The 18,443-nt window shown below is 38.0% G+C and overlaps 2 protein-coding genes across 3 annotated transcripts; one reads left to right on the top strand and one right to left on the bottom strand.

Annotated features, from left to right (window-relative positions):
• The first annotated feature begins 29 nt into the window (after window positions 1-29).
• LOC113751128 (kanadaptin-like) lies at window positions 30-6,631 on the top strand. Its single transcript, XM_027295000.1, has 12 exons — window positions 30-579; window positions 1,025-1,110; window positions 1,661-1,740; window positions 1,960-2,015; window positions 2,295-2,343; window positions 2,502-2,648; window positions 2,899-2,994; window positions 3,699-3,812; window positions 4,118-4,251; window positions 4,539-4,771; window positions 5,268-6,107; window positions 6,202-6,631. The coding sequence occupies exons 1-12, from the start codon at window positions 122-124 to the stop codon at window positions 6,249-6,251; spliced, it is 2,343 nt and encodes a 780-aa protein (XP_027150801.1). The 5' UTR covers window positions 30-121; the 3' UTR covers window positions 6,252-6,631.
• Window positions 6,632-7,524: 893 nt separating this feature from the next.
• LOC113751085 (DNA-directed RNA polymerase 2, chloroplastic/mitochondrial) lies at window positions 7,525-18,175 on the bottom strand. 2 transcript variants are annotated; one of them, XM_027294946.1, is made up of 19 exons: window positions 16,986-18,175; window positions 15,720-15,935; window positions 15,497-15,630; window positions 15,351-15,417; window positions 15,100-15,158; window positions 14,154-14,271; window positions 13,932-14,045; window positions 13,654-13,785; window positions 13,147-13,563; window positions 12,767-12,817; window positions 12,325-12,395; window positions 11,492-11,576; window positions 11,066-11,218; window positions 10,446-10,520; window positions 9,758-9,847; window positions 9,621-9,668; window positions 8,974-9,088; window positions 8,774-8,877; window positions 7,525-8,427 (listed from the first exon to the last, which is right to left on the bottom strand). In XM_027294946.1, exons 1-19 carry the CDS (start codon window positions 17,946-17,948, stop codon window positions 8,317-8,319), a joined length of 3,123 nt encoding a protein of 1,040 aa, XP_027150747.1. In that variant the 5' UTR covers window positions 17,949-18,175; the 3' UTR covers window positions 7,525-8,316. The 2 variants fall into 2 exon arrangements, with proteins under 2 accessions (XP_027150747.1, XP_027150748.1); XM_027294947.1 differs by having other exon boundaries at window positions 7,525-8,381.
• Window positions 18,176-18,443: the final 268 nt, after the last annotated feature.

Below are 18,443 nucleotides of genomic sequence, written 5' to 3'. Positions count from 1 at the left end.
TCCACCTCGATCAGGTCTGACCACGGCCAGTCGGTAAGCCTCCGCTTCTTCAGTTCTGATCTTCTTATTCTTCCGTCCTCTTCAACCATCTTCCCTCTTTCTCCAAAACCCCAAGAAGAAAATGACCATTGCCATGGGTCCGCCACCACCTAGAAACCCCATCTCCACCACCTCCCAGTCCCAAGCCAGAAACCCAGAAGAACCTTCAGCTTCAAGTGCTGCTTCTTCTTCATCCTCCGCATCCCAATCAACAACTGATACGTCTTCAATGGGTCCCCCTCCCCCTAAAATTCACAACGCTCCCGAACCAGCGCCCGCCGCGGAACGTTCTGCCGATACCCCCCAACCAAAGCCTTCCGAAGCTGATGATTCTGTTTCTGAGACTGTTGATTCCAAAGAGGGCGCCAGCTCCAGCTCCACAAAAGACACTAGCCAAACTGGGAGACAACAAGAGAAAGGCTTTAGTAATTCTACGGATATAGCAGTGGCTTATAAAATTCCAGAGTGGAACGGGCCCCCTTGCCATCACTATTCTCTTGAAGTTCTCAAAGATGGCTCCATCATTGACCAATTCGATGTGTATGTCTTCTGTAAAACTTCCAACTTGTTCTGTCTTTCTTATACTGCTATATTCTCCCAGAAAAATTGTTGAAAAGAAAAAGGTACTTGTCCTTCTGTTGGCAGAAAATGCTGAACTGTAGAATTTAGAGATACTTTTCGTGCAAATTTAAGCATTTGAGTTCAGGAGCTGGCTGCCTGGCTTATGCTTCAACAATTTTACTCTGTTGAAAGGGGCACCGAATATCCATCAGTTAACTTAATTCGGATACTTATTGTTTGCCATGTGTTTGCATTTAAAATTTTTGGGAAAGGGTCAATTGATGCTGGTCTTTTTGTGTTTTAATTGTCTACCTGATTGTTTTTGTTCTGCTTTTGAGAAAAGAAAAGAGGGAGCAACTGTTACTGTAATTGCTGGTTTCATGTAAATTTCAAAGTTTGCATGATTGTTCTAATGATGTTCCAGATTCAAGAAGGGGGCTTACATGTTTGGGCGTGTTGAACTCTGTGATTTTGTCCTTGAGCATCCAACGATCTCACGGTTCCATGCTGGTAAAGATTTTTATTCATTTGTCTTTATGGTACAATTTTGCGTTTTATCTTCCCTGTCTAGTTGGTCTGTGTTGTGTCCTATATTTAAATCGTACTGGCCTGAAGGTGACATTTTATGATGGATGTAATGATGCCCGCATTATGCCATGTACCACAACCAGGTTCACGGATGGCCTCTTTGCTTTACCACATGGTTGACAGCCTTGTTCTCTGTAGAAATTAACAATTTTTCTAATTCCAAACAAATCCAAGACCCCTATCTAGGTTGTTATTATCAGCTTCTGAAATGAGGTTATTGAAAAGTAACTCCTTTTGGCATCCTATTATTCTGGGCCATGCTGTACTAATAACTAATGTCTCCTGTCCTCTTCTTCTTCTACATCATTCAGATGCAGTGTAATAAGCAAAAGAATTCAATAGTTTGGCCAATTATGTAATGTTTTAATCTTGAAGCTGTATTGGTTCCGTCAATCACACACCACATATTCCCTTGTCGAGTTTTTGGTGACTAGATGGATACAGACAATGTTTCATCTCTTATTTTTGCCAGTTATCCAGTTCAAGAGCAATGGAGAAGCTTATATCTATGATCTTGGTAGCACACACGGGACTTTCATAAACAAGAATGAGGTACTCACTTCTATTCATTTATTCATATAATAGTGTGTAGTTGGTAAACCTCCAAATTGGAAATTATCCTATACCCACTTGTGCTAGACTGCTGATTAAGAATAAAATCTGCTTTCAATTCTTTGAGACTTTGGAGTGTTACATGTTGCAATGATTGTTCAACATTTTTTTGTTAGAATGCTATTGCTCTAATTTGTTGTCTACTTTTTGAGATATTAGGTGAAGAAAAAGGATTACGTGGAGTTGCATGTTGGTGATGTGATTCGCTTTGGCCAGTAAGCAATTTCTTTATGGTGGTGTTGTTGTATCATACATTTTGGTCATCATTTCATCAAAAATTTCATTGAGATGTGGATTCTTCAGCCTAATTAGTTGTATCTTTTTGTCGTTATTTTGAGGATAGATGAATATGATTTAACCACATGTTATTTAGATGTGTGAGGAGCATTATTTTATTGAATTCCATTACAGAGTATTGTTTGTAAACAAGTTGAGATAAATGTCATAGTTGGTTATGAGATAGTCTTCTTCTAATTGGTATTTGTTTTGTGCAGTTCATCTCGGTTGTACATATTTCAAGGACCAACTGACTTGATGCCACCTGTAAGACAAAATCTTTTCTCATCATTTTGTGACTATAACTCTCTCTCTTTCAGACACACACAAAAACTAATCACTTACACTAAATTCTTATTCGGCGAGGTTTTAGCTGTGTCTATATCCATATAATCAGAGAATTTATTCTATTGTTTCTGCTGAAGGAAGCTGACTTGAAGACTATACGCACTGCTAAGATCCGACAGGAGATGCAAGATATGGAAGCATCACTTTTACGAGCAAAACTTGAAGCATCTTTGGCTGATGGTATATCATGGGGCATGCAGGAGGATGCTATTGAAGAAGCTGAGGTTTGGATGACTTTCTTAGCACCTCTTTTCACTGTAAAAGTTTCAATGAATAGTTGCAAGTCATTATTTTAAAAAAAAATTTCATTAGCAGCTTCGTTGGAATAAATGTCTATATGTTGTTGTTTGCAATTACTTTTTTTTTAATTTTATTTTATTCTGTTCTTAATGAGGATGTGTTCCTCTCTTATCTACTCCATAATAATATTCTATAGTTTCTTTTCCACTAACTGAAGTTATTTCGGATGCTTAGGATGAAATTGATGAAATAACTTGGCAAACTTACAAGGGACAACTTACGGAGAAGCAGGAAAAAACACGTGAAAAAGTCATGAAAAGACTTGAAAAGGTGAGCAATGGTTTTGCTTGATCTCATATTTTAGGAATATTATTGTATAAGATGAACTGCATGTGATGATGTATTTGTTATGAAAATATCTATTGGTTCATTTTTTCATTCTACGAGTATTTGAAGTGATTCTTTCAAGCCCTGCAATCTGTTGTGAAAATATCTTTTAGCCCATTTGTTATGATGTATGTGATTGTCTCCAACTTGTGTTGCTTGGACTTTCCATCCATTGCATGCTACCTGTTGAAAAAGGAAAAAGTCATAATCATGAGTTTCGATATGTTTATGCATACAAATTGCCTATTTTTGAGTATCCAGACAGGATATAGAGCTTCTGTGCTTAATTTTCTAATTCTGTCTCCATACAAGAATGCACATCTGAGTCTATTCACTCTGACCACTGAGTGTTCTACCTTCTCAATTTAGTATCTGTGTGATGTGGCTCCCCATTTATTTTTCTCTTCTTAGTCAATGGCTTTATGTACTTGGGATCTATGTGAGCAAGCAGGTAACAAGACATGCTAACTTTTTGTTTTGCCCGATGCTCTGTTGAACCTATCACTATTTCATGCCTGAGATGGTATAATTCGTTTGAAATGAATGCCACTGTGTTCTGGCTCCTCAGTTTCATCCTGATCAAATAGCTTAGAAAAGCCATATTTCAAGGTTCTTTTCTGATATTTGCGTAAAATGCTTGCTTGCAGATTGCTCATATGAAGAAAGAGATAGATGCTATTCGGGCCAAGGACATTGCTCAAGGTGGGTTGACGCAGGGACAACAGACCCAGATTGCTAGGAATGAACAGAGGATATCACAAGTATGTATTAGTGAATGGGTTGAACAATGTATTTAAATATTTGTCTCTATGCTCTTTCTTGTTTTGTCTATTTTATGTTGAAGAAAATTTTCCCAAAAAAAAAAGTCTTCCTGTGGTAAGTTCATGGAAATGCTTTTCCATGATTCTCGTTTAAGAATTTTTCTTAAATTACTTGGGACTTGACTATTGTTTGGGTAACCGTTAGTTGTAGCTTTCTGCTTCTCATTATTTTCATCATCATAATGCATTTGCTTTTTGCTGAATCTTGACTTGTTTTATGAATTCTGTTGCTGAAATTTGCTTAGATCATGGAAGAGCTTGAAAACTTGGAAGAGACGTTAAATGAAAGTATTCGAGAAAGCCTTGGTGCTCGTGCTGGAAAGACAACACGTGGTAAGAGACAAGGGGCGACAGAGGACAATGAAGAAGATTACCTGAGGTAGGTTGGAATTGGTTTGTTTAATGCTAATTTCTTATCTTTAACTAGAAAATTTAACTCAATTCTATATCGTGCAAATTCCCCTCAAACAAGCTGAGCTTCAAAAATTTCCTCATCCCCCAAAAACAAAAAGAAAAAGAAAAAAAGAAAAAGAGGTCGCAATCTTTGTGGCTTGTAGATCTACAGGTTTGGTTCATGCTTTCTGAGGAAGGAGATCAAAGCATAGTAAAACTGAACTTGTGAAGTTGGTACATTTGGATGGCTAGCTAACATCTTATACTTAACAGTGATGATGATGATTTCTATGACCGGACGCAGAAGCCTTCTAAGAAGAAGAGTGGAGAAAACCAATCAATTGAGACTGCTGACTCTCTTCTTGAAAAGAAAGAAGCCATTCTTAAAGAGATGGAAGACACAAGAAACTTACTTCTGAAGGAGGACAAAAGTGTGCCCAAAAGAGAAGTTGCTGGAGAAGGAGATGCACTTGATGCATATATGTCCAGCGTATCATCTCAGCTAGGTGAGTAAAATGGTTGGTTAGACATTTTTTAGCAGCATTTTAGTTTTAGGTGACCCAGTTCTTAGTTTTGTTTTATTTGCTGATAAACCCTTCTTATTTGTCCTTCTATGCTCCTTTAAACATCTTCTCTCTTTTCCTTTTTTTTTTTTTTTGTTTCTTCTCCTTCCAATTGCTATTTCCTCCAATCCCCAGCATTCAACAAATGCTGTTTCTTTCTCTTCGCTTGTCCCTTTGCCCTTATGAGACTAGACACCACACAATCCCCAAAACAGCTTTTTGATTTTGCTGTTCTTTTTCCATGTGTTGTTCGAGTCATGAATGTTGCTGATTAGTTGTCGGTTGTTAGTGGAACAACTTCTTGTGCTGCTTTGCGAATAGTTCAAATAATCACTTGTGACATTTGATTTCCTACATTACTGAGATTTTTTGTTCTGTTCAGCTTTGCTTAAAATCTTACTGAAAAATTGTACTCTTTGATTTGCTAAAATGATGGCAGCATTTGACAAGAAGGATAAGCTTGAAAAGGGCTTGGCCTCTCTGCAGTCAGAATTGGATAGGGTCTCATACTTGCTGAAGGTTGCTGATCCTACGGGAGAAGCTGCTCGGCGAAGAGAATCAAAAGCACAAGAACCAAGACACAATGTGGTAGTTGCTGCTTCTGATGCTGTAGAGCTGTCACCATCCGAAAAGCGTCAAAGCAACAGACAAGAGCGCTCCGTATGTGGTTCAGACAAACTTGAGAAAGTACAGAATAGATCCAGCAGTAAAGAGGGCAAGATTGATGCAACTGCAGATTCCAGCAATAGGTTGGAAGCAAGTGAGAATGTGGCTGATGCAACAGATGATGAAGCCGCTGTCTATACAGTTGCCAAGGCCCAGTGGCTTGGTGCTGTGGACTGCCAAAAAGAGCAAGAGACCAGACAAGAAAGCCAAGTAGATGTGGAAGAGCATGATCAGTTTGTGGACTACAAAGACAGGAAGGCAATTCTTGAAAATACGGATGGTGCAAAATCGAGGGAGACCTCAGGAATTGAAAATGCAGCCCCTGGTTTGATTGTTAGGAAGCGGAAGCATGTTGAGAAGTCGGACCTCACTGACGTGAAGGATTCTGAACCATACAAGGAGGCTGAAATAAAGGCGGAAGATGCTGTAGCTCTGCTATTGAAGCATTCGAGAGGAATCCATACGTCCGATGAGATGGAACAAGATAGTGAAAATGTTCCCCAAAGCAAACAAGCAAGGAAGGACAAGAAGAAACCTAAGAGACTGCTTGGTCCTGAGAGACCATCGTTTCTGAATAACGAGTCTGATTACGAGTCCTGGGTGCCTCCTGAAGGTAAAAGTCCTATTGATTGCACGCTTGTTTAATGCAGGATACTTTGATGTCTTTTGCTATACTCATTTCTTGTGCATATCTGATCTCAATTCAGGCCAATCTGGCGATGGACGCACATCTTTGAATGATCGTTATGGGTATTGACTTTGGATCTCAATTCAGGCCAATCTGCCGCAGACTGACTGAAACTTATGAAGTGGCAGATGCGGGTAAAGCCCTTCACAGGTATTGCTTGGCGCTCGGCAGTTGATTAACATTATGCGTCGAATGTTTATTCAAAAGCATTTTTATTCTGCAGAGAAGTGTACTAACACCAAACGTCTTTCTTTCTTAAAGCAACAAATCAGTATAGCTCTTTTACGCTCAATCAAGTGCTAATAGTTGGCTAAAAAATTGACACTGTATATACGGTCAAATTATGTCTGCCCGGCCCGGGAGGTTCCTTTGTAAAGACCTGAAAACGGAAAGCTGCCAACTTTGCGATCCGTGCTCGTAAATTAATTAGTAGTGTACACATTCTTATACTTCCTTCCCGCTTTGATTGCTTTCTACAATTGACACACACTTTTTTTATTTTATTTTATTTTGCGTGCTGTTTTTTATTTTTTTTGGGTTATTATTAAATGTCAATATTAAGCATCTGAGATGGGGAAGCAGGCAGGGCAATGCATATGCAGAACATTGCACAGCGCAGGAAAGGATATCGACTTGACCGGTGGCACGTGCGAGGCTTGATTGGTTTACCTTAGTTAGTGGTATTTATATTTGAGTGGCATTGAAAGTTGGTTCTTTTTCTTTCTTTTTTCAGTGTTATTCGTATTATATTATTAGATGAAACGCCAGCACTGAGAGGGCTTAGAAAATAGTGACAAAGAGGCTTTATTATATTTATGTATTGCCACCCTATTAACATTTATTATTATTAGGGTCTGCTGTAGAAATGCGCTCCACATGTGTAGGTGACTTGCCCTCGTTGGAGGAAGAGCCGTTTTTTTTCTTATTCTGCTTAGTTATGTTTGGTTTTCTTTTTTCTCATCTTCCACTCATTGTGCTTTTTAGTGCAAGAACTCGTTTCTAATATTTGGTAACAATTAATGAATCATCAGCATTTTGTTAACAATTAATATATAAAAACACAAGCAATTGTTAATAAAAATATATTTTACTAAATTTTTATTATCATTGAATGTGCACTTTCAATTTCTTGTGATAAATTATGATAATTGAGTTTTTTCCCCATGACAGACTAACAATCTTAATTTAGCATAAAAAGAAACTCTTTACCGCACATTATCATCAAAATTTGTGAACCGGGTCACTCACTGAGGGCATTATTGTCTTTTTGCAGTTCAGGTACTTTTAACTCTCTATTTTTTTTTTTAAAAAAAAAAAAATAAGCACAAGCACAGCATAAAAGAGGGTAAAATCGCTACTACCTCTATTTGAAAGAAGAGGCAATCAATCCGTAAATTTTAAGCCAGTTGAAAAGAAACACTACTACCACTACTACTATAGTTAGTGGTTTCTGGGTCTACTCTGAGAGAATTAAGAAACGAAGACCCTTTGCCTCAAATATACAGCTCTATATACAAAAACACGAGGAGGAGAGATGGTGTAAAGCAGGCTGGTAAATCCACCTGAGAAGCATCTGCATTACTGCTGTACAACAAAATTGTGGATATACGGCGGACGCCTTGTGGGTACTTCCTCGATGCATCCCTACGGCTTTCCGGTCTCTTGTTAGTCTCGTCTCGTCTCGTCGGGGAATTCATAATATATACACATATCATCGCCTGGGCTTTCGGCAAAAGCCCTTTACGGTGAAACAACGCTATGCAAGCACACTATTGCGCTTTCCTTTGGTCATACATATAATAGTCTTATTCAGAAGCTATGCGACATCAACTTGAGAACACTCAAAAGCTCTTGATACCCGTTTAGGTTGAACTTGCACATCTCCCTGTAAACATCCATCCGAGTGTAGGAACTCCCAACACTCAAGTGTATAAGAGATCCGTGGACTCTGAAATGATCAAACTTTACGCTTAGATACTGCAGAGCCAGCTCATTGATGGTGTACAGTGTTTTGGTTGAAGGCTCTTATCTTCTCTTCATCATCCTCATTGATGGAAAGATTGAACATAGAGATGCTATGTGCATTTCTAGTATCGATAAAATGCCCGGCATTCAATTTCCTGGATATATTGTGTCAGTTAAAGAAATACGTGGAATCCAGAACATCTTTAAGATCGAAGTCACCCCGCTCCGGCAAAGCTGGAAAAGACAATGACGGAAAGGTCTTTTGAAAGTTCTCCAACAACTGTGTGAGGAATAAAATATTTAAGCCCAGTGGTATGGGTGAAGTAAGAAAGGATGTAGCAGGCAAGGAAAATCTAATATTTACTTTTGCACACGCGTCATTTGAATCAAAGGAACCAATAATGACTGCCAAACAATCGGATGACAGAAGAAAAAATTCACAATTCTTATCAGATCAATAGCAGAGGCATTTGAGATTTGACATATTATACTGAAGAAGATGCTCAGACTTCATACTAATATTAAAGTGGTGTTGCCCAGACCATACGGGGGTAAAGATTCCTTACCATAGGCTTTGTTAGTTGAAACAAAAAGCATATCAAATTAACGATGGTGGAGATACTCACATTCTCAAGTATTGGTGTTTCATAGAGTTCAACAAACTTCTCTCTTAGTATCCTGTTCATTTCATCCACATCACATGCGTGTGTCCAATAAGAATCATGAACACCTGTGGTCATTATACGGGGAGTAAAATTTCACAAGTAGAGATACGCGAGCTGTGGAAGAGTGTAATGGAAAAAAAAAAGGAGCGTATGAGCAGAACCTGCAAAATTCAAGCCTGCCTTTCTGCATGCAACTGCCGTCATCATCATATGTGAACCATCGAGGGAATGGACAAAATTTGGAGGAAAAGCTGTCCTTTGCCTCTTTACCATGACCTATACCACATAAAGGGGAGAAAAAAAAAATAAATCAGGAAGTTACTCCAGCAATCTAGCAAGTTAATGGAAAAACCTCACACCACAAAGGGCAAGACAGATGCCAATACAATCAAGAGGTCCTAAACCTAACAATTACGACTTCTGTTGATGGCAGCTGATTTCCCAAAACTATATACTGCAAACTGCTAAGATAAGACGTCTTTAAATGCTTTAAATTGTCTATGTGAAGAGAGATGAAAAACTTCAAAGCGATTTGCATGGTCTTCTTACAAGCACCGCCACCTGATGGGATAACCCTCCAAAGTATGTAAGCAAATTTTATCAGAAAGCCTGGCTCAACAAGTAAATCTTTTGCTAAAAACAGTGCAAAACATTTGTAAGGTCTGCTATACATTTTGTTATGGCAAATATGAATAAAGCTCCAGATTATCCTCTTGTTGACTGATTCACCCGATGAGAATTGCATTGCAACCATAGATGGATAAGCTTTAAGAGTCATACTTGGACCAACAACATCGATTACTACTACCTTCTCTGTTTCGCGTTGCAGTGTCAACACCTGAAGTGAAGTCTTAATCTGCATGCAAATGAAAGTTATACATCAAACAAACATTAATGGCCACAAAAGAAAAACAAGATATAATGTGAAAAACATCCAATACTCACAAGATGCCTTCCTAGCTGACGGTAGGGCTGCACAACAGGAAGTCCAAGTGGAGTCATCCACCTAACGGTCTGGTTTTCAGATGCAATAACCTGTCACAGCTTTTTGGTTAATTGACAGGAAAAGATGGCTAGTTGGTGATTTTCCAGGACCAAGCAACTAAATGAGACAATTACCAAAATAAATTCTATGAGCAATATTTAGTTCATAACTCAAAATGGAATCATTCTTATCAAAGTGTACCTCATATAGACACTAAAATTAGGATGGAAAACAATGCACAAGAAGATAGGATTACTGCCTTGTATCGGTTAATATTTTCGAAGTCTTCATATAAGATATCTCTTGAAGACAGACAAGATTGTAATAGAAGAGCTCAGCTAAACTGGTATATAGGTTACACAAAAAACATTAGATCAGATATCATCTGCTTTATATTGCACATAAGATGATTATTGGAGCAATGCAGAGAAATTTTCATTTGGCCTAATTTAGAAATTCCTCTAGGCAGAAAAGAAAGGTACGGTGTCATAGCAGAGAAGTCAATTGGAGGAAATCTACCAAAAAACCACTGCCAATGACGTCTGATTTCCACTAAACTAACCACTCACTATTCAGAAGATTGTTGATAAATAAATTCACCAGGTACCATCCACGATTATACAAAATCAAATGCATTCTGGTACACACCTTTGCACATTCTCCAAGCCAGCTCATGATACTTCGTGCAGCTTCAAACATTTCCTCTAATGCAGTCAAGGTGACCTACCAATGTACCAAACAGTGAAGAAGTGTTATCATGGAGTGGATAAATCTTGATTGAATGACACATGCATGAGTACTTATGAATCATGAATCATCTTAAGTTACAGGAGGAATGCTATCGTATTACTCACAAGCTCCTAATCTAACCAGGTCATTGAGAAGATTCTAATTCCCGATACAAATATTAAATTCATCACATTTCTGATTGAGTCAAGACATTGAATATTAATGTCCATCTCAAAGTCCCCATTGATGTCAAGGCAAAGATGCAAATTACACATTTAATCACCACTAACACAATCTCAATTTCCCAAAAAGCTCAATTTGAAGTTGTATATCAACTGGTTTTAGCTGAATGAGAGACTAAACCTTAAGGGAGGTACTCTTACTATTAATACATCATCAGATAAGCAAGGCACACAGCCTTTTCTTGATCCAACTATTCACGCATAGATGAGCATGATCATGCTCGTTCCATCTAACATTATAATTCATCAAATGCAGTAAGATTGAGTTAATATATAAGGCCAGCGTCTTGTCCATACTTTTGCAGCATAACAAGCCGCACCAAAGAGCTCTGCATCATCAGCAATTGCACCACGCTCCTTCAATCTCCTCTTAATTTGATCACGAGCACCAATATAGGTTACACCATACACTGAGGTCATCACTGTTTGCTTGACCAATTTCCTGTCAACCTAAATTTCAATCAGAATACAGGCAGTTAGCCACTTTGCAAAGCTATTAACAGGAGGATTAGCAAGCAGTGACCCTACCAACTACTATAGATTTGAAATATCATTTTGATCAATCTACATGAGCAAGAAAATGCATGGTGAAAGACTATATTTGTCAAACTCCTCGCCAGGACCAGCAAATGCTGAAAACATAACTTTAAACGATACAAGATCTATGACAAACAATCAGACGACCATAATTTCCATAAAACCATAAAAAGAGAAAGGCAGAACCTGATTGACTAAAACCCTTGCTCGCAATGCATCTGGAAAAACTGCAGGATCTTTTTGTGCATCTCTCTTCATGATGTTCAGAACTCTGCATTAACAGTTTATGATGTTCAAAAGAATGACTTGTACCACGAACTTAAAAGTGCAGGTAAACCATAAATTCTCAAGAAATTGCACTGTTTTGCAATTCCTAAAGGATACTGAACGGGTCAGAAAAGTTACAATAATTCAAAGCTTTTTTTTTTTATGCTAAAATGACAACCATATAAGGTTCAACCTTCAAAGGATTATATTTCAGTAAGCTTTGCACCCTGTCAGAAAGAACTCAAAAAATATTCAGTCTTCTAATTACAAAAGTTCCCTTTTATATGCTCAAAAAAGGCATCAATGTAAGTTAAAAATTACGTAAACTCCAAGAAAACAAGTAGTATTCTTGTGAACTTAATTTTACCAGTTTAAGTAGTTGCAGAAAATAGTTTGTAAATGAAGCTGTATGCAAAAGCTGAACTCAAGCAATAAAGACATTTCAACCATTAGATGATATCAATCACCCAAAGAAAAGAAAATTTGAGAGCCTAAAAGAAGATATCATCAAAAAACAGAATCATGTATCATTTCCTATTACCGCATCCAGCTTCAACTTTCAAGTTGAATGGTGAAACTTTAGCAAGCTGAGAAGAAAAATAGTTGAAAATCCTTTTATCCTTGTTTTTTTTTTAAACACAATAGAAACAGGGTCTGAATATCTGTAGTTGATACAAGATTAGAAATGTTAAAATCACTGCATGCATCAACTTCACATAAACTGATAAATAAACCAATTAAAAGCAGATTACCTAGCAGCTATTCCTGAGTAAACATCAGCAGGTTTTTCTCCAGCCACCAGATTAACAGCAGATGCTCCTAACTGCATGAAGGATTTCACCAACCAAAAACGATTGAAGAGAGATGAAAAATCACATGTTCAAGACATATCTAGAAGTCTTATTGTCAACAGAGAACAACAGATGACCCAAATCAAATGGACATGACACTTTAAAACTACATGGGACTTTACTAGGTTTAATAATTGCACTTTCTGTTAACTGTCACCCCAAATATAGCTAAATGCTCAAGAATAGAAAACAAGGTTTTGTTGTTCTTTAAAGATTGGTCTGAACAACTCATTGGCCATTCATTTACAAACAAGTGACAACAGAAGAAAAACTTTGGTTTTTTTTTTTTGGGTTGGGGGGGGGGGGGGGTTGTGCATACACAGGACAAAGAAAGGGCCATTACCTTGTCTCTTCCAAGAGCAGCATAGTGCTGTAAACCATTGCAGGAACCATCCTGAATAATTGAATGACACAAAGAAAACAAGAAAGAATATTTTATCAGCGGGGAGTCTCAGAAATGATAATTGCACATCTAACAAACACAAAGAAAGAAATTGAGATCCAGCTGAAACACTTGAAAGAAAAAAAATAAATTGATGCTATACGCCAAACCTAGAGGTCCCTCTTTCAGAAAACTAAGAGATTAGAAAGCGTAAAGCTCAAAAAGATATGTAGTAGGTCAAATAATCAATGCTGTCGGGAAGTTCAGTGTTAATCTTCACCACAAAATGCCATAAAAAATTTGTCAAAACCAGGGATTGTCATTGCATGGCAAACTGATACCTGATGAACAGGAATATGCGAAATAGTTGTCTCAGGAGACTGGCTTCTCAAGGCTTCTGAGAGATTTATACACACAGCCAAACACTGGAATGGATCTTCAGCATTTAACCACCAACGTCGTCCTTCAAGTGGCCTGTCAGCTGAATCAAATATATCCTCCAGGTGATTTTCGGTAAAGGCTATTCTAGCCTCATGAGATAATTTATCTACACCATTTGCAAATAAATTTGCCAAGTGTATCTTCAGCCAGTGCAGGCCTGACTTTCCAAGAGGACGTCCCTCTGCAAACTCAAGCATACCTCTACATACATCAGATCCCAGATGATTTAAATGTGGATGCATTGGATATGCACGGCCTCGAAAATCAAGGTTGTGTGGATAGAAAAAACCTCCTTCATCTTTCATTCTTCGGGCCACCTGTTCAACAGTTCTTATCAAGTTCATGCAAATTTTGCTTAATATATATTGGAAAAGGCCATAAAAAACAAAGAAAACTTTCCAACATACAGCAAGTTTTAACTCTATATCACAACGTTGTGAGTGCCTTTCACTGTTTTCTTTTTTGATAGATTTAACTTTCCATTTCCACTTCCTCAGTATAGCTTCGTCCTCCGTTTCAGGTTCCTCTGGCAAAGGGATCTGCATAATAAGAAAAATTCGCATATTTTGTTTAAAATTTATCTTTGCAACTGACTAGAACAGGCTTCTGACCTAAAAATGACATTAAGGGAAAAAAAAAAGTTCCACATATAAAAAAAAAAAGCACATAATATCATAGAACCTACGTCATTGCGGTCAACCAAGTTACCAAGACGACCTCCGCTAGCCCATATCCTATCTACCACACTGAGGACCCTTTTGTTCACCCTCCATTTGGTGTTTCCAAGTGTATCCAGGGCCTGCCCACACAAAAGGTACAAGATGCACATTGCATATCATACTGTCAGCAGAAGATGTGTGCCACCCTTACAGGACAGTTGAAGAAGAGAAATTGCAGGTTTATGAACCTCATAGACTGGTCGCAACTGATTAATTGGTGCCCTTTTGACTGCTTCACGTTGCTGTCTTGCACCATGTGTGCGCATGACATACGAAGGAAGAAACAGATGCCCACCTTTGTCATAACTGCAAAACAAAGACCTGTCAGCCAACAAAACAAAATTAAAGAAAATAAAATAACATAAACCACAGGTTTGTTTCCTCCCTTACAAAATATTGTTCTTCCAGTGGAAGCCCTAAGAGGATTTTCAGTGAAGATGACACTTGTTGACAAGCATTTAGAATTTGGCAGTGTTTCTCAGAATATAGTACTAGGCTGTACTCTCAGCTAAAATAAGCATAAGCAGATTCTGAACCTCAAGTCTCCACAACCAATCTTTCAATTACACACCAAACAATATTTTTCTCCCACCAGACCGGTGGTGGTATGGGCAATTCTAGGTAATAAACAGGCTGATTTTCTATTTATCTTTTAGGCTATGGTACTACATTCTTAATCCATAGAATGTTATACAGCAATGCAAACAATCTGTTGCAATCAAATTCCGCTCCTTCAAGTTTCTGGCAGAAGATGCCTTGAAAAGAATCAAGGCACCTTTTGAATTCCTCAGCTTTTTAACTATACATACATACATATACATACATACTTACATAAATACATACATATATATATATGGAGTAAGTCCCTTGTTTACATTGTTAGAGATGAATGCAACAAATGAATATTCCATACCACACACAACACAAATTCGAGTAGACTGGTTTAAAACAGGGGTTAAGCTACAATTTTTGGGTAAATTAAAGAACACATAGAGCCAAGTCTTTTTGGTTTCACATTTAACTAATCAAAAGAGAAAGGCAAGCAGCATAATAGTGCAATTAAACTTAAATTGAATTTACATATGACAGGGTGTTGCAATCCTAGAAAATAAAAAGAATTTAAAATTGCAGTACCCTGTCCACTTGACTGGAGGTACCAACATTGGCATGTAAGGGATAACCATGTGCCTGGCCTGTTCATAAATATAACAAATCTCAGGAAGACACCTAAATTAAAGATGAGACAATGTATGATAAATCAACAAACTTAAGGTGACATAGCAAGGAACCTTCGTCGTAAGACAACAAATTTACCCCAAGTTCTAAAATATTTGCAGTTCATTTCTAAGAACGCTACAAATTCAAGAATAATTACATATACTTACAGTTCGCTCAAGGCCTTTGAGGACTAAAGGATCACACTGGATGATGCCATACCTTCTGCTAGGACTCCTACTTAAACAGAAGGCCATAAGCACTTTAAAGATGTAATAATAGACAGGAAAAACCACTAAAGGAAAAGTATCATTACTTTGTATTATTGGTTACAGTTCTAAATGTGTGTATAAATGCAGGCCTAATATCAGGTGGACAGTCTGTTAACTGATCAGCTGGAGACTGAATGTATGCTGTTTGCAGAAGCAACTCGATGAGATGGCTCCCAACCTACAAACATAAATAAAAGCTGCACGTTAAGATAGTTTCAAACTAAAGCTTCATAAACTCCCTACGTCAAGTACCAGATTAGATCAAACCTTTGCTTTAACCTCTGTACTCCAGGGTTTTGAATCATCTTGACCCTTCACTATCTGCTGCACCACATGCAGCTTTTGTTTTTTCATCAAATTTGTAACAGTTCGCCGTAGTTTCTCTTGTTCTTGAATTACACTGGTACTCATATCTCCTTCCATTTTCATATCTTCATTTATTTTTTTCTTCTTGGTTTTCTCCAGAAACTTGTGTATCCTAATCTGTACAGATAAAAAATTTTACAGAATAAAAACTACATAAATTATTGCAGGAACCAGATTTGAAACATCTGGCAACATCCCAATATTGAGAAACTCTACAGTATGTTTGTGAACATGACAAGCATACATAGGCCATTGTTCTCACCAGTATGTCAGGCAAGCCAAAATGCTAGCAAATTACACAACAAAACATCAGTCCCAAAATGATCCATACACTCGCTAAGAAATACATATAAACATCCCCAGCTTCATAGTCTATACAAGCAAAGAACTTTACAAACTCCACATATAGTACCAATTATTTCTATTAGCAATAACAATTAAAGGATGCATATGATCTGCCAACGAGAATCTCAATAAGGAAACGTATAAATTTTTTTCTACCTGTTTCGTTTTAAGACCTAAGGTTATCCAACATATCTACAAAACCATCTTTGCCTCAGAGGCTCACACAGGGTTTTAAACTGTGATGTCAAATTCATTGGTATATAGCATCCATCCATAACTATAGCAATTATAAATTAAAATCCTCAAAATGCCAATATTGTTACAAAAATTTTAAATAGCTACATTCAGTTCATGCTCATGCCTGTCACAATATCATAATGTCTTCACAGTCACGTGAATATAGCAAGCTCAGTAACAACCTAATAAATCTTATCCTGCTTCTACCCTGTGGCATTTGGAGTATCAATCACACAAACCAAGATCACAATCATTTTGCAGTCCACATGAAACAATTTATAGATATGTCTAACGAGATGATCTCTTTCTCCCACCTATTTTTCTTACGAACTCGTATAAAGAAGGGAATACACTTCTTCAATTACATTACATGATATCCTGATTTGTAATTCTTAATAAAGTTAAACTAGTGACCTGAGATTTCACCACTTACGTCTGTAAATCACTACATGTCAATCAGAGCAATTTAGGATGAATCAAGTACAGCACCTGCAGAACATGCTTTTAGAAAAAGGCGAACCCTCCATCTTAAGTTATGCTTTTGAAACCAAAGTAATTAGGTGAAAAATATTCTATTTCACTAACCTCCTGTTCAATAGCATCACCTATTAGACAAGCAGATGATACTACTCTTGCACTGCCATGCTCACCTCCTGTCATCAGCAATCCCATCAACTTATGCATAGTAATGACTGACATCATATCAGCTGGCAACTGATGAAAATACTTTGCATAGGCAGCCTTGCTTTTCCGCAGCCTACATAACTCCTGCTCCTCAGCAATCTTACTGCACAAAGGCTCAAACCATCCCAAAAAAAGCGACTTCATATATGGCAAATTTGGTGCTAACTTATGTTCGCACATATCATTCAACAGCTCCTTGTACTCGTTAGCTGCTTGTTCCCACGCCTCAGTCTCAATTTTCACTTGCCTCCTTTTCAGCGCATGGTACTTCTTACTGCCCATTCCATAAACTGCTCTATGATGCTTGCGCCACCGAAAGCTCATCTGCCTTCTGTCTTCCTTTTTCATTTCACTCAACAATTCATGAACCTCATCTGCGGCAACTACAGAAGTATCTTCTTCCACATCAGTTGATGAAACTGCAATCGCCTCGGCCAGACTTGCGTAGCTTTTCTGGCTCAGACCATTGATGCTAATTTGGTTCCTCGCAAAATTCAAACTTGGCCTGGCCAAAAACCCATCCCTAGTCGAAAACTCACCAACTTTTCGAAAACCCTGTTCTAGAAATCCGTTGCCGGAGCAGGGATTGAAGTCAAGAGTTGAAAACTTGAATTTCTGAGGAAAAATAGAATCTTGGGAAAAACCAAGAAAACTGTAAGTTCGAGGTAGAGAGTGAGGATTAAAAATGGAACCAAATTCTTGGGTTCTGAGGGTTCTGGAAGAGACTAGTTTTGCTATATTTTTCCACATAACGGTGGAAATCTCGGGCGGTTTTAGTAAAAAAGTTCTCGGTTTATAAACTGGATTGGGGGTCAAGCGACCAATGTTGATATTCAGAGAAATGGGGGATTTGGTGCTGGACATCAAATTGTGAGGAATAAATGTTTAATGCAGAGGGGAAGCCTAGTTGAATAGATAGACTGGAGAAGGACGAATAACAGAGTAGATGCAAATGGGGAAAGAAAATTTTCGAAGTAGAAGTTCATGTGATCAAAAAAAAAAAATGTGAAATATAGACGACCGGGTGGGCATTTCGATTGGAGAATAAGCCAATAGTAAACTTTAAACCCTTCTTAAACCTTGGTGAGTCGGTGCCGCAGTCGAGCGAGCAGTGGGTAGTTCTTTGACGGTGGTCTGTGGCTGCAGTCAGGCGAGAGGGTTTCATGGTTTTCGTTAATTCCGGGTAGGCCCTTTGGCAGTTGGGCACTTGGGCCGCGCTAGCATCGGGTGCAAAGCGATTTTGGTTTTCCCAATCAGACTTGTGCATAAAGGAATTCGCTGTTCGACCCTACAGCTATTGGCTATTGCCCATCAAAAAAATTGTCCGATTCAGAAACATGAAATGTAAAAGATCATTGA

Source organism: Coffea eugenioides, chromosome 11, assembly GCF_003713205.1.
Source record: "Coffea eugenioides isolate CCC68of chromosome 11, Ceug_1.0, whole genome shotgun sequence".
Lineage (NCBI taxonomy): Eukaryota > Viridiplantae > Streptophyta > Magnoliopsida > Gentianales > Rubiaceae > Coffea > Coffea eugenioides.
Note: the sequence above shows the minus strand (reverse complement) of the source record. Positions and strands in the feature narration are given on the sequence as shown.